Source organism: Podarcis bocagei (assembly GCF_964188305.1).
Source record: "Podarcis bocagei genome assembly, chromosome: 13".
NCBI lineage: Eukaryota > Metazoa > Chordata > Lepidosauria > Squamata > Lacertidae > Podarcis > Podarcis bocagei.
In genome coordinates, this window is record NC_138138.1 from 43,967,048 (window position 1) to 43,983,879 (window position 16,832).

Consider the following 16,832-nt stretch of genomic DNA (forward strand, 5'->3'; position numbering starts at 1 on the left):
TTAAGTTCTTTGCTTTCTCCCTAGTGACCTCACCTTTCTCCTCAGCAACCTGCCCACTGCCTCTTTCACCTGATCATTCCTCAAGCAGTAGATCAAAGGATTGAGAAAGGGTGTGATGGCTGTGTAGAAGAGGGTCACTGCCTTGGTGACCTCTGATTGGCTTTCTCCACCTGGAATCAAGTACATCCCTGCAACTGAGCCGTAGAAAAGTGTGACCACCACAATGTGGAATGATATGGTGGAGAAGGCCTTCCTACGATTACCTTGGCTAGAGGTTTTCATCAGGGTGAGAATTACAGTGCACTAGGACAGCACAACAAAGGAGACATTGCCTATAATCAGACCATTGAGGCAAATCTGGCTGAAGAGGGGAGCATTTCCGAGTGGCGGGCATGCCAGGGCCAGAATTGGTCCAGGATCACACAAGAAGTGGTCAATGGTATTAGATCCACAGAAGGACAACAGGGAGATCAAAACTGCTGGGACAAGGTACCACAGGAAACCAACAACCCAACATAGAGCTACCAGAGTGTAGCAGAAGTGTGGGGACATTATGTGTGGGTAGCGTAGTGGGCAGCAGATAGCCAAGTACCGGTCCAAGGCCATGGTTGAGAGGAAGAAGCATTCAGTACAACCAAGTGAAAAGAAAATGTAGAACTGGAGGAAGCACTCATGGAAAGAAATGACCCCATGAGGGGAAGCTAGGTCAAAAAGCATGCGAGGCACAGTGGTGGATACGTAGCACATCTCTAACCAGGAGAAGTTGCTCAGTAGAATATACATGGGAAGTTGAGCCAAGTGGTTGTCTAGAAACACCAGTGTGATAATGGTGATGTTCTCTGCCAAAGTGAGCATGTAGAGAATGGTGAAAAAAATGAGGAGCAGGAACCGTTTGTGCTGTCCAATTCCAAATCCCAGCAAAATGAATTCCTGGACAGAAGTCGTATTGTCCATCTCCATTTGAAATCAGATGGATGAATGATCACTCTAAACCGCATAGAGGTTATGTCTGCTTTCTTGTCTCTCTGTTACCACTGAAAGACAGAGGAAAAGTGATGCCTCCAACTTCTCTTTCAGATCACAGTTGATTATAAAAAGTAAACATGGTAAATGTATTCAGAATAGTTTGGCTTGGGTTAGTGTTATCTTGAACATATCTAAGCTTGACCCCTTGACCCTTATTGTGAATATTGTTCACAGTCTTATAGAAGTATCGTCACTTGGCTGCTGGAACCTGAAATGAGGCATTTAATTCACTGAAATTAAATAGCTGTCCATCAGCCTTTCACCTAATTTTGCAATGATGCTTGTGTGTGTACACACACACACGCACAATATCTACAAAATGTGAATCTTGGGATAAAGTATATTTAGAAAGGCATCCTTTCATAAAGGATATATTTTAGAAATGTGTATTTTTCAAGAAAATCCATTCAAAAATACTATTTTAAATGGGAATTTTCTTGTAGCTATTAAAGTACAGTTTAATGCAGAATCAAGACTGAACAGACTTATGAATGAACACCTGCAAAAGTGACATTAACTAGAAATACACTCATCTACCTACAATTTTATTCCTAGTCTACCCCCCCCTGCACCACCACCTTTTGTTCTTTTGCAGATGGGTGACCCCCTCCCAAAAGCTTCTCAGCTCTTTCCTGAGACAAGGAGCAAACATAGACCTGTGAAGCACCTTGAATGAAAGTCATCCCATCTTACGTTACTAAACAATTTAATTGATACTTTTGGGTTAGATCTATTCCACAATTCTATATTAATGCAATACCTTTATTAGACCAACCAAAATATCACAAAATAGCATGCAGGCCTTTATGTTCCCCAGAATTCTTCATCGGACTAGATGTCAAGCAAAGTTGTGGGGTAAGGTGCTGGGGAGAGAAGTAACTTTGGGTGGTGGCAAAGCCATGAGCCTACACCTTGTATAAGGGCCTTAAGATGGAGCATAGGAAGAAGGAGGAGAGATGTGACTAACACTCTTCTCCCATGTTCCGTCCTAACACTTTTGAGATACAGATTAGTGGAACAGTCAGCTCTCCCCTACAACCCTTTCATTGTGTACCATCAAGCCCAATGAAGCTTCCACTCTATTTAGTGACATTTCAGTTGACCTAATAAAACTATTACCCATGTGTTTTAGAGATTTTTTTAAAAAGGTCCAGTGAGGTTACTTTTAGTTAGTTAGTTAGTTAAGGTGGTGTCAATTTGCAAGATAAGAGGGTTTGTAGGCTCGAAATGAAGGCAGAAAACCAAATTATTTATTTTGATTGTTAAATAAAAATCAGGGATGCAGCTAGGAATCCCAGAGACATCTCACAGCCTTTCCCAAGTACTCATCTATGTCTCTCTGACCACACACTTCTATAATGATCTATCACATTTCCTTGAAGCAATCTTCAACTCTTTCTAGAAGGTGGCACTCGTTCAGATCTGATCCTCCCCAGTTCCACTCCAGTCTCCATTTCTTTACCTCAGTAATTTTCGGTACATTCCTCCATCCAGCTGAAGGCTCATCACAAATGTTGTGTCAGCATTTGTAGGTGGGAACATGTTGCTGTTCCCTCTGCCTAACATGGGTGTTCAGTTGTCATAGTCATGGGCTATATGAGAAGAATGAGTGAGTCTTTGTATCTACTACAGAAACCTTGAATGCTCCTGTTAAATATTAGGTGTCCCTTGGGAATGTGTCCCTTAAGAACCAATGCCATTAGCTATTAAAAGCCAAGAGACAGGTTACTTCCTTCTACCACGGTGAAAACACAGATAATTTCCATTGTTAAAAACCTTTGTTTTCTTTCTGGCTAGACAGGGACTGAATATAATGATTGTGCTTTGTGTGAATTCATTCTACCCATTTTTGGCTCCGCTGCTGACTTGTATTTACCCCCAATTCATTGGACTCTGAGGCAATGTTTGGTTATTTTTAATCACCTTGGTTGAAGATTGTGGTGAAAAAAGTTACCTCAACAGGTATATCATTCTCTTACTATGTCTAAAGGGCACCAAATCAATGGTTAAACAGAGCTTTTTGGACATAGCTTCAATGACCTTCATGGGGACCCTGTTCCCCTCAGTCACTGGGGTTACCATGCCTCCCCTGTAAAGATGCAATACCATACTTGGGATACTTAACAATCCCTAAATATAGCAGGGTTTTCTCTCTGGTAAGGTTTAATGTTCTCCCTTCCAATTTATTAGATGGCAGATACAATAAAACTCCAATGAACAATGGATACTTCCCTTCTAGCAACACAAAGGTGGATTCTGTCATCCAAAATGCCCCATTACACAACCCCTCCCTGGCCACTCTTATGAATCTCTTTGCTTCATGACTCCAAGAAGTCACTCACAAGGCAAGTGGCAATGTTATTGAATAAGACCATTGTTATCAGACCACTTATGATTCCTCTAGCTATTATTGTCATTGTGTGCTTTCAGTTGTATTAATGTGCATTTTTATTTATGCTATTTATTATTAATATTTTAAAATGTTATGATGGTGTCTTTACTGCAAATAAATAAAAAGAAGAAGAGTAATCAGATGGGTGCATTGTGTTGTGGAACAGGTTCTGTAGTGGAATTTGGAATTTGGAGCAAGTTCTAAAGCCCCCACTCTCTGCTTCCTGGAGCCTGAAGCAAAATGAGCTAAACGTGCAGTAATCAGTTGTGACCAAAGTGATCTGAAGCGCTGATTTAGACCAAGCCTTTGCCCAAATAATCCCACAAAAATAAAGAATACATTTCATTCACAATATTAAAATAGTTTATATACCTCCCTTCATCAAGCAATCCCAGGACAGTTCACAGAATAAAATAAAAGATAAAACACAATTAGATAACATTCTTCTTCAGCGATCACTCATTAAACCGAAACAATCTTCTTCGGCGATCACTCATAGCCGAGTAAGATTGTCTTCCATAAACACGGTTTTAACAATGAGTTTGTAAAACAATAACCACCTCCTTCCCACAGATACCTTTAAAAGGCTGTAGGATATTAATCAGCCAAAGGCCTGGTTGAAGAAGAACGTTTTTGCCTGGTGCCTGAAAATATATTATGAAGAAGCCAGGTGTACATTCCTGGAGAGCCAATTCCACAAACAGGGAGCCACTACAGAAAAGGCCCATCCTTGTGTTGCCACCCTGTGGTGGACCTCACATGAAGGCGGCACGTGAAGACTTCCCTTCCCTTCCCTGAACCTAAGCTTCATCAATGAACCAAAGCTTTACACACAGAGAACCCAAGTTGAAAAACAGGAGCAGAGTTTGGGCACAGGCTTTGCTCAGATTCTATATGTTGGCAATCTTATCAGTAAACAAGCTAGCAAGCTGCAATGAGTCAGACCTAGCTCAGTATTTTTTATACTCACTTAATAGTGGCTCCCCAGGGCAGGAGTCCCTAATTGAATAAGATATTGGGGGGTGGTAGGTAAGGCCCACCCCACATAATCACATGGCACGGTGCACGCACAGCATCTGAATGGCAATGCCCATCAACTTTGGAGGGCACATTTGCCCATCAAATATTTTGTTGTGGGAGCCGAAGACCCCTCAGCCCTTAGGAGTTGACTCCTATGCTCCAGGGCTTTAGCCGGGGTGTTCAGCCCTTTCCAGAGATGCCCTACCACTAACCTATGACCTTTCTCATTGGTTTATTTCTGAATATGATTTGGCCACATGGCACACCACCAAACTTCCTTAATAGTTTGTGAGTTCCTCCTTAGGTTCTTTTACTCTAAGTCAGGGGTCGGCAAACTTTTTCAGCAGGGGGCCGGTCCACTGTCCCTCAGACCTTGTGGGGGGCCAGACTATATTTTTTTAAAAAAATAATGAACAAATTCCTATGCCCCACAAATAACCCAGAGATGCATTTTAAATAAAAGGACACATTCTACTCATGTAAAAACACGCTGATTCCTGGACCGTCTGCGGGCCGGATTTAGAAGGCAATTGGGCTGGATCCGGCCCCCGGGTCTTAGTTTGCCTACCTATTCTCTAAGTGTTCCACAACCTTAACCATAGTAATACACAAAGGATTGTAATCAGTGATTTTTCTATTTCCTTTAGTTAGTGATCTTGTTTTATTTGTGACGCGTGTTTTGCTGCTTGTATATTAAAATTTATCTCAATATAGAAATCCATTTTTAATAAAAAAAATTAAAAAGAATGAGAAGCACCTTCCAATAACCCAATTTGGAGGGTTTGGGATGTTAGTAAACTAACATATTATAAATTATAAGGTCTTCAGCAATCTCTGAGGAGCTCTTGCTTTGAAGAAAAACAGAATTACCCTCGATAGGGCAATTCCCAAGAGTGCTTCCTTTCTTCAATTAAAACCTATGCAAATCTTTTCAAATAATGCTCTGAGCTTAGCATGGTACCCACAACTAAGATTTTCAGACACACCCTGCAGTGCAGTCCTTTATTTCTCAGTTACCAAAGCCAGTTCTGAGCAGGTGCAATGACAAAATTAAATATCCATGGACTCTAAATATTGAGACTTTATCTGCATCAGGTCTTTGGATCGTAGGATCAGCTTTCTGTGTGCTGTTGAGTTGAACGCTTTCTTGTCTTGGAGGACAATTTTTTTCTTGACCCAGATTCAAGTTGCTGTCATCTACTTGCCTGAAAGTTGCTATACATTCTTCAGAGATCCTCGATGTGAAGAGGTACTGAGACATTTCAAACACAGCAGTAGATGAAAAAGGGTTCCAAAGGAATAGATTTCTAAGGACTGATGTCAACCCACCCTGCCACTTCACCTATTGGCATAAAAACTTCTTTAACCCTCCCTTTCTCCACCCAGCACATTACTTCTACCTTACTGGTATTCTTCTTCTGCAAATTAACAGATACCAGTCCTTATCTCAGAAAAAAGCTTAATGCTGAGGACAACTCATGCCACATCAACAGAGACTTCATCCATTCCAAACATTAGATTAACATTTTAACACTTGATAATTCGAGGCTAGCTTCCAGGCAGTTTTCTGGGTGATCCAGATGGAGCTGGCCAATGAGACGACGGTGCAGGAATTCATTCTGCTGGGCTTCCAAGTTGGACCACAGGGACGCCTGCTCCTTCTCATCTTCTTCACAGCAGTCTACACCCTCACGTTGGCTGAGAACTTCATCATCATCATGATAGTGGTTCATGATGCTCGCCTGGCTCGCCTGCCCATGTACATCTTGCTGAGCAACTTCTCCTGGCTGGAGATGTGTTATGTGACGTCCACTGTACCACGGATGCTCTTTGACTTGTCCTTCCCAGGTGGGGTCATCTCCTTCCATGCTTGCTTCCTCCAGTTTTACATCTATTTCTCCCTTGGTACTTCTGAATGCCTGTTCCTCTCAGCCATGGCCTTGGACCGGTTTTTGGCCATCTGCCACCCACTGCGCTACCCACAAATTATGTCTCCAGATTTCTGCTATGTCCTGGTGGCTGCATGTTGGATTTTGGGCTTCCTGTGCTACATTGTACCAGTGTTTTTGATCTCCAGGTTGTCCTTCTGTGGCTCCAATATACTTGATCACTTTGTGTGTGACTCTGACCAACTCTTAGCTGTGGCCTGTCCTCCCCTGGGGTACCTCCCCCTCTTCTGCTTCATTGTCACCTCTTGTGTGATTATGGTCACCTTCTTTTTCATTGTGGTTTCCTATGCATGTGTAGTATTCACCCTGGCAAAAAGATCAAAGGAGAGCACTGGTATCAAGGGTTTTTCTACAGTGTCTTCCCACCTAGCAGTGGTGGCATTCTTTTATGGATCTGTGGCAGCTCTGTATATAGGGCACAGTGGAGAGAGTCACAGCGACAACACTAAAGTGATGACTCTATTTTATGCTTCTCTGGTCCCTATGCTCAACCCCCTCATCTACTGCCTAAGGAATAATCAGGTGAAAGAAGCATTGTTTCAGTTGTTGAGAACAAAGAGGGTGATGTAGGAAAGTGGAGGGGAAAGGGATGTATTTTATCTGGAATAAAAGTGGGAGGGTGGGTGACTTGCAAGGAATTGTTTTGGGATCAGATAGGCAATAAAGGATATACCAAGTGTGTACTTCAACATGTTTTATTGGTAGGTGAGAATATGAAGCAGAAAGCACAGAAAAGCAGATATAACATATCATCCTTTCAGTTGCTGGGAGATCATCTCGTGTGCAATGGTACAAAACTCCTGACAGTGAAGTTACATCCTCTCAAGTCCTTCCTATTCTCAAGGTCTGTCTGACAACTTCACTCAGCTTTATATACAGTTTTCGTGTCTTAAGATCAAGCTACCTAATCTTCTACCTTAATGGCTGCTAAGTGCAGAGCTAATGTGTGACTTTAAAGGACTGGCTGATAGCCAAGGAGAAAGCTGAATTTCCTGTGCTAACCCAAGGCACTTAAGGTAACTGGCAGCTGTTCAGTCCTATAATTCAGTGACCAGGAAGGAAAACCCACCACTGCTCTTCCTGGTCTTAACCAGAAACCCAGCAGCCCTTAATCATGAGCTAATACATTTCTATACCCTATTAACTCCTTAAAGGATACAGCCTAGAAGGATTTTAATATTAGTCACTAAGCAGCTTCATGCCCCTATATTGGTTCTACATAAGGCATCAAAGAAATAACTTGTTGGAAGCAATCCACCTCCTCATGATATCACTGTCCTTCTCTGAGTTTCCAGTACGGTGGGGCCAGCTCTGTTTTCTTTAGCTTTGATTATTCATTTAGCTTCCAACACTGCTGAATACATTTTTGTTCCGGCAGACTTTCGTAGATGAATAAATGAGTCTTTACCATTAGTTAGGATCCTCATCCTGTTTTAAATGTATTTGTTGTACTTCTTTTTTAATGTCTTTTAACTCTCTTTAAATCACATTGAGATGGTGGTTTGAAAGACAAGTAATATATTAATTGTATTTAAATGACTAGCAACAACAATTTTATGGTCTTGCCTATAGGACATCCACAGTATGGATTTGGTGAAGTGTTGTAGCTCAGTGAACGAGTATTGACTGCATACATAAGGTTCCGGGTCCAATCAAAGGCATCTCCAGGCAACTGAGACAGACACTTGCCTGAAATCCAGGAGAGCTACTGCCAAACAATGTAAACAGTACTTTGTTAGGTGGAAGAATGACCTGACTCAGTATAAGGCAGCTGCCTATGTTTCTATTCCTGCTGTTGTGTAATTGAGGTGGGAGTTGGATAATTTGTCTGTTGATTTATGCTGCATTTTACTTCATTCATTGTATCCTGTCCTGAGAACTTTGGCTGAAGGGCCATCTAAATAAAACAATGAAATTAAGAGTAATTCCCAGGGTTTGTTTATTCCACTTTTCTTTTTGCTAGTTGTTAATTTCCCAAGCCCTTCACTATTGAGTCCCTGGGCATCTCTCTGCGTGGGGTGGTTTCCTCCTGGGATTTTTGGATCTGTCTATTTAGTCTGCATTCTATCACTATGCTTAGAGGGGAGTTAAGGGAATCATGTGCCTGGGACAAGGATAGGGGGAAGAGGGGAGAAGGGTTGTCACCCTTGTGATGGTACCAGTGATTGAAAGTATATGGGGGCTGGGGCAAGAGGGGACTAGTTATATCAAAAACCTAGTCCCTTCTTCTTTACCCACTATATCTCAGAATGTGGGGATGCTGGTTAGCTGACCCCCTAGTCAAGTATTGTTGCTTAATACCATGTCTGCCCAGAAGGAAATATCTATCCAAAATTTGATCATGGATGAGGGAGGTAACTTGGCCTCTACAACTGAGACCTGGTGGCCCTCTGCTACTCCTGCACTGTCCACTCTTGTACTAAATGCAGCACCAACCACCTGATATCATACATAGCAATTCCATCTCCCTCACTATGAGGGTAATTTACACAGTGTCTGGGTTTGAGGGATTGTTTGCAATTGTGTTGGGCCAGAGAGACAGAATGAGGCTGTTATTTGTCTTTCATTTACTCCACAGTACTATAACCTCCCTAACTGTGCTGGCAGAGGTGGTCTTAGATGCCGTGTTGGATAACCCGATCACAGTAGTGTTGAGGGACCTCAATATCTTTGCTGAGGCTGCCTCAAATGTGCAGTCTCATGACTTCATGGCCTCTGTGACAAATATGGGGCTGTTTCAGAACTTCTCTGGTCCAACACATGTTGCTTCACAAACCCTTGACGTTGTATTTGCCACAAAGTGGGGTTGGGGATATATTCCCTGCTGAGCTTTGGGCTGAACATGTCTACTTTGTGCTGTAGGAGTGGATCGATTCCTGAATCCTTTGAAGGACTTTTCATATGACATGGCTGGTGCTCCTATTGGGGCTCCTTTCACACTGTAGCTTGGTGACATGGATCAAACCATGGACCCTGTAGCTCCTGAGTGCCCTCATCATTGCTGTGGAGTGGAGCAAGTTGATCTCTTTGGTAGTCTTGTGACCTGATTACACATGAGATGAAACAGAAGGGTTGACAAGCAGAGTGCAGGTAGCATACATCTCAGCCTATATCTGACTGAACATATATGAAGTCACATTACTGTGCCTTTCACATGGATGGGACATCAGCAAAGAAAGTATCTGTCCACCACTACTTGTTTCCACAAGTTGTGTAGTTTGTTAAGGGTGCTAGAAATTATAGCTCTGGGAAGTGTTAATTATGGTTCCCAGATTCTGTGGGGGAAGCCATGATTATTAAATTTCCATAGAATTTCTGTAAAATGTATGGTAGGGCGGAACTTAGAGTTCCCAGGGAGAGATCACTCAGAGTTCCCAGGGAGAGCAGCTCCTGACTTCTGGAATTCCCTCCCCACAGAGCTGCAGCACTATACAGCATTTGGTGAAAGCTGAAGAGACACCTACTTACCCTGGTTTCACTAGACTCACCCTTTTGCTTTGATTCCAATTTGGTTTAACTGTGTATACAATGTTAAATGGTTGCAAGCCACCCTGGGATTGGCTGGTGAATGCAGGATAATAAATTTGATGATGATGATGATGATATTCTGAATCAGACCTTTAGTTCACCTATCTCGGTATTCTCAAAAATACTTGACAGGGGCTCTTCAGAGCTTCAGCCAAGGGTCTTCAGCCCTGTCTGAAGGTGCCAGGGACTGAACCTGGAACCCTTTGCATTCAAACATGTACTCTACCACTGAGCCTTGCCCCTTCACCTAAAAACCCCCAAAAACATTTGTTTTCAGACTATGATCTGGCTACATAACTTACACAACCAAACATCCTCAATAGTTTGCAAATTCCTCCTTAGACTGTTTTACTCTAATTGTCCCTCAGATTTCCGCACAATTCTCTAAGGAGTCTAATCGGTGACTTTTCTATTTCCCTTAACCAGTGGTCTTGTTTTATTTGTTGTTTGTGTTCTACCCTTTTTGCTGTCTGTATTTTAAGCTTTATTTAAAAATAGAAATCCATTTTTACTTAAGAAAAAAAAGAAAAAGAGAGCAAATACCAGTAGTATTCCCAATTCATCCAATGTGGAGGGTTCAGCACGTAAGTAAACAAAGCTACTATACATTACAAATTCTTCAGAAATCCCCAAGGAGACCTTGTTTTGAAGGGAAACAGAATTAGCCTTGATAGGCAAGTTCCCAAGAGTCCTTCCTTTCTTGAATGAAAACGTCAGCAAACCTTTAAGATAAATGCAGTCTTTTCTTTCTCAACTACCAAAGCCAACCCTGAGCTAAAGGAATGACAGAATGAAGTATCTGAGCACCATGAATGCTGGGACTTTATCTGCACCAGGTCTTTGGTTTGTTGGAGGAGGTTTCTGTGTGCTATTAAGGTACAGAAACATTGGGTTATTCCCAAACCAAGCAGGGGTGTGGTGGGAATTTTAGAAGGCTAGGTTTTTTAAGATGCAACCTGTGACAATTCTAGTACTTTTGATGCTTCAGAGGACAAAGACAGCTGAAACAAATTCATACTGTTATATTCTACTTGCTTAACATACCATAAACAATGTTTGGGCAGAAAGAAGGCTGGGAGATTTTGGGTCAGTTTCACGTTGACCATCAGTTAGTGTTGATTACTAGGAGGTTTGTAAAGAATACTGGACCTGACTACTGATTCAGAAAGTTATTTATATTCTCAAGCAAAACTGCATTCTCAGGAGTGCCTGAAAGCCACTGTATAATTGTCCAGAGATCCTCAATGTGAACTTTGCCTGCTATATTTAAAGCATATTAGTAGATTAAAAATGAATCTAAAGCAAAAAAGGATTCTAAAGTCAGCCCACCCCGCCACCTCAATGTTTAAAGCATATTAGTAGATTAAAAAAGGATTTTAAATGAATACATCACTCAGAACTGAAGTCAGCCCACCCCTGCCACCTCAATTACTGGCAAACAAACTTGCTTAACATTCTCTTCCTCCACCCAGCACAAAGGCTTTCTCCATTCCAAACATTAAATAACCTTAGTTTACCACTGAAAATGCAAGACTAGCCTCCAGGCGGTTTTGTGTGTGATCCAGATGGAGCTGGTCAATGAGACCATGGTGCAGGAATTCATTCTGCTGGGCTTCCAAGTTGGACCACAGGGACACCTGCTCCTTCTCATCTTCTTAACAGCAGTCTACACCCTCACGTTGGCTGAGAACTTCATCATCATCATGATAGTGGTTCATGATGCTCGCCTGGCTCACCTGCCCATGTACATCTTGCTGAGCAACTTCTCCTGGCTGGAGATGTGTTATGTCACTTCCACTGCACCACGGATGCTCTTTGACTTGTCCTTCCCAGGTGGGGTCATCTCCTTCCATGCTTGCTTCCTCCAGTTTTACATCTATTTCTCCCTTGGTACTTCTGAATGCCTGTTCCTTTCAGCCATGTCCTTGGACCGGTTTTTGGCCATCTGCCACCCACTGCGCTACCCACAAATTATGTCTCCAGATTTCTGCTATGTCCTGGTGGCTGCATGTTGGATTTTGGGCTTCCTGTGCTACATTGTACCAGTGTTTTTGATCTCCAGGTTGTCCTTCTGTGGCTCCAATATACTTGATCACTTTGTGTGTGACTCTGGTCAACTCCTTGCTGTGGCCTGTCCTCCACTAGGGCACCTCCCCCTCTTCTGCTTCCTTGTCAGCTCTTCTGTGATTCTGGTTACTTTCCTGTTCATTGTGGTCTCCTATGCATGTGTAGTATTCACCCTGGTGAAAACATCTAATGAAAGCACTGGTATCAAGGGTTTTTCTACAGTGTCTTCCCACCTAGCAGTGGTGACACTCTTTTATGGATCTGTGGCAGCTATGTATATAGGGCACAGTGGAGAGAGTCACAGTGACAATGCTAAAGTGATGGCTCTCTTCTATACTGCTTTTGCCCCTATGCTCAACCCCCTCATCTACTGTCTCAGGAATGATCAGGTGAAGGAAGCATTGTTCCGGTTATTGAGAAGAAAGAGGGTGATGTAGGAAAGTGGAGGGGAAATGGAGGTATTTTATCTGGAATAAAAGCCAAAGGTAGGAGGGTGGGCTTATTTAATTAACTTCCTTTAATTATCTCATGCGTACAATGTTTTGAGACTGTGGTATAGAATCCAATATATAAATTAACTGTAACAAGATGAAGAGCAATCATTTTATGGTCCATGTTATTTTATTACTACTACTTTGTTTGGGGGAAGGGTTCTAGCTTTTGCATGCAAAGGGATTCTGCCTTATTCATTGGCATCTCCATGTAGCTGGGAGAGATGCTTGCCTGAAATCTTGGAGAGCTGCTGCCAGTCAATGTGTTACACGGACCAATGATCTGACTTAGTCTAAGGAAGCTTTAAATGTTCCTATTTCTGCTACTGTGTAATTGAGGTAGGAGTTGGGTAAATTTATTATTGATTTATGCTGGAGTGGGTAGAAAGAGTTATCACTGCTACCCTGGTGGAGGGCAGAGTGCCATCTCCCTTGAAGGTTATGACAATGCATCTCTTTCTTAAGCAAATCCTGGATCTACCATTGTCACTTGAGTCCCAGGTACCACCAACAACTAGAAGTGCCTATTTACCGCTCCATCTGGTTCATCAGGTCTGGGCCCTTTGGGGCAGAAATGACTTGGTCATGATACTCCGTGCTTTGGTAATTTCTAAACTGGATTACAGCAACAAAGCACTAAAGTAGGGCTGCCTTTGAAGACTTTGCAACTTCAGCTGGTTCAAAATCCAGTTGCCTTTAGAACTCATATGACTCTAAAACACTCTTTGATGTTAATAGCAGCAGATGGGGCCCTCATCTGGAAAAAAAATCCCATGAGTCCTCCTTTCTTGAATTAAAATTTGAGCAAACCTTTAAAATATAATGAAGCCTCCTTGCACCAATGACTCTGCATCAGATCATTGGTTGGCTGGAACAGTTTCTGTGAGCCCTTGAGATACAGAAATATTGGATCATTCCCAAACCAAGAAAGGATGAGGTAGAAGTTTTAGAGGGCTAGGTGATGGACCACACCTTACATATCAATATTAGCATTTGCAAGGCTGTTATCCTTATAATTAACACATTTTTGGTATTTGACATGTAGGCAATTGGCTTTCCTCAACCCAGGCTCCTCTCCAATATGCTGGAGAGTGACAAATGATAGGCAACTACCTAAACATGTGGTGGCAATGCCCAGAAGTTGAAAAAATGGAAGAAAGTTTTTGCAGAAATATCAAAAACAGTAAAACAAGAATTATAAATTGCTCCTACCCTGGTCTTGCTGAACTTATTTGAATATAGTAATAAAGAACTGCAGGGGAAGGAAAACTCAACACTAGAAAAAATTAAGTACATAAATCTTCAACATTGCTAATGTAAAGTTTGGCTAATGCCTGTATTGGAAAGACTGTCACAGACTTCAAATAATAAAAGGTCAAAGAAAACTGGACAAGTTTTGGGTAGGCCAACATTCAGTTATTGGTCTTTTTAAAAGGGCAAACAGAATTGATTGAAAAAGGGATGCATGAATTGAGAAAAAAGAAATGTGGATCAAATGGATGGTGTTGTTTGTTTTGATTATAGGTTATAGAAAGTAATGAATGTTGTAAATGAAAGATTAATTTTATATATTATAGTAGATTGAATATTATGTTAAATAAGAAACTCTTAATTATATGTGTATGTTACATTGTATTTTAAATAAATGTAATCTGAATCCTGGAATATTATTCATGTGGGTAATATATATTTACTTTTGTAATAAAGTTTGTTATTTAATATCAAATATCAAATGAAAATTAGAATAAATAGAATGGTTTTCAGTGGTGTTTATGCCACTTTTTATTTTGTTGACTGCTTGTTTCCCAAGTCCTTCACTAGCAATTCTCTGGGAATCAGTGTGAATCTCCCTGGGTGAAGGAGTGAGGGAAGTGTTTGCAACAGTCTGCAGACCACAGTTTGGAAACACCTACTATATGGTCCTTGGTACTCTCTGTAGGCCACACTCTTCTTTAACCACAACCCTTACCCTCTGGGCTCACCCTACATCATCCCTGCACAACAACAACAGCAGCAGCAGCAGCAGCAGCAGCAAGGCAGCTTCCAAAAGAATATTAAAAACACAATAAAATATCAAACATTAAAAACTTCCCTAAACAGGGCTGCCTTCAGATGTCTTCTGAAAGTCTGATAGTTGTTTATTTCCTTGACATCTGATGGAAGGGAGTTCCACAGGACAGGTGCTGCCACTAAGAAGGACCTCTGCCTGGTTCCCTGTAGCCTCACTTCTCACTGAGAGGGAACTGCCAGAAGGCCCTTGGAGATGGACCTCAGTGTCCAGGCAGAACAATGGGGGTGGTGACGCTCCTTCAGGGATACTGGGCTGAGGCCGTTTAGGGCTTTAAAGGTCAACACCAACACTTTCTATTGTGCTTGGAAACATATTGGGAGCCAATGAAAGTCTTTCAGGACTGGTGTTATATGGTCTAATACCCTTCCTGAATGTTTTTGTCTGGCTAGAATGTATCCTTGGATTGCCAGCACAAGGGCATAACAGCCATAACAGGTGACGGGAGGGCCAAAGGAATCAACACAGGAGAATGGTATTTGGTTGAACTGGGTCAGAACTTTATTGGTTACGGGAAAAAATAGGTTTGGAAAAGGCATTGGTCATGTATCCAGCATCAAGGAGCCCACCTGATAGGAACCTGGAGGAGTCAACCTTTCACTGGGACGTCACCCCCAATATAAACTAGATGTCACAACCCTGCACAAGCTGTCATTGAGAAAGTTGTATTGACCCATCGGTCCCCCAGGGGACCCCCAGACAGAAACAACCCTCCTGGATAAAAAGGTAAAAGCAAAGGACACCCTAGACAGTTAACTCTAGTCAAAGGCGACTATAGGGTTGTGGCGTTCATCTCGCTTTCAGACTGAGGGAGCTGGTGTTTGTCCATGGACAGCTTTCTGGGTCATGTGGCCAGCATGACTAAACCACTTCTGGCACACCAGAATACAGTGATGGAAACCTGAGCGCATGGAAACGCCATTAACTTTCCCACCGCAGTGGTACCTATTTGTCTACTTGCACTGGCGTGCTTTTTAACTGCTAGGTTGGCAGGAGCTGGGACAGAGCAACGGGAGCTTACCCTGTCACAGGGATTTGAACTGCTGACCTTCTGATTGGCAAGCCCAAGAGGATCAGTGGTTTAGACTACAGTGCCACCCGCATCCCTTTCTAATGGGATACCCATGTGACTAAGGATCCAGCCCAATGCCTTATCCAACAAAGTTGTGGAGGTCGCTGAGATACGCAAAAGTGTACAAGCCAGCCAATTTACTTGCAGGAGAAAATTCCTCCCTGGCCCTGAATACGGCAACCAAGTAAACCATTGCAAGGGCTGTAAGCAACATACCTGCTTGCCTTCATTTGTAAAGTAGACATTGCCAAAACATCATAATTGGTAGGGTTCTCTCCCTTAAAGGAAATGAGCCCCAGTCAAGATGCCTCTTTGCTTGGGTAAAGAGGAAGCAAACAACAACTTGAATTAACACAACTTAATATAGAACAAAGAGGAAACAGAGAGAAGAATCCATGCAACATAGTGAGGAGGGGGGGGGATAAGGTGGAATTACATCTCCCAGAGATTCTTTGTTGAGAAATAGCTTAGTTCCTTAGAGAGATCTTCCCAAGGGTTGTGTTAGTCAGTGATTAAAAATAGAGCCAGAACTATTCAGTGGCATTAAAGCTTTGGCCTGCCTGCATGCCCAAGGACATGTATTTTGAAGCTTTCTTTCACCAAACCATTATGTCTTTACATCCTTTGCTCCATCAGTGCTGTAGATGAGTGTCAATAGTGTTCAGAAAGCAGCATTTCTCCCACAAGATTCCGACACCAGACGTAGGGTAAGCATTTTGCTGGACGGAGGAAACATGCTGCGACCTACGGTTGTTTGGATATGGGGCCTATTACCAAGATAATGAACTAAATGACTAAACAACAACAACCAAGATAATGGAAAGCTGGGTGGGAAGAAAGCTGATCCCTTGGTTTCCTTCAAAGGCACCAGGACTACCCCATTCTTAGTTGGCAGGGAAAGCTCTGCCTTATGCCCCCTTTTAGATATCCCTAAGGATTTAAGGGCCGCAGATAGGAATGGGTGAAAAATTTAATTCAATGTACATTATAAGGAAACCTTTTAATGAACCAAATTCTGCAGTTCAATCTGGGCAAATAATGTGTAGAAAAATACATATACCAGGGTAAAGTGCATATAAAATGGATATATTAGTGGAAATAAGATACAAACATGTATTATATTGAGGAAAATTGCTTTGCAAAAATGTGCATGCTAAGAAACAATTGATAGAAAATATATATTAGGAAATATTAGCACTAAAATGCTGGTGAATTTTCA

General features: G+C 42.0%; 2 protein-coding genes and 1 pseudogene across 3 annotated transcripts; 2 read left to right on the forward strand and 1 right to left on the reverse strand.

Annotated features, from left to right (window-relative positions):
* On the reverse strand, positions 1-960 carry LOC308570709 (olfactory receptor 11G2-like; annotated as a pseudogene). The gene has a single exon. The product of its transcript is annotated as an olfactory receptor 11G2-like (transcript).
* Positions 961-6,018: 5,058 nt separating this feature from the next.
* Positions 6,019-6,957, forward strand: LOC308571943 (olfactory receptor 11G2-like; the record flags this gene model as incomplete). The annotated part of the gene is made up of 1 exon (XM_081167600.1): positions 6,019-6,957. One exon carries the CDS (start codon positions 6,019-6,021, stop codon positions 6,955-6,957), a length of 939 nt encoding a protein of 312 aa, XP_081023726.1.
* A 4,523-nt stretch (positions 6,958-11,480) lies between these two features.
* Positions 11,481-12,419, forward strand: LOC308571942 (olfactory receptor 11G2-like; the record flags this gene model as incomplete). Its single annotated transcript, XM_081167599.1, has 1 exon — positions 11,481-12,419. The coding sequence occupies one exon, from the start codon at positions 11,481-11,483 to the stop codon at positions 12,417-12,419; it is 939 nt and encodes a 312-aa protein (XP_081023725.1).
* Between the last annotated feature and the right edge of the window lie 4,413 nt (positions 12,420-16,832).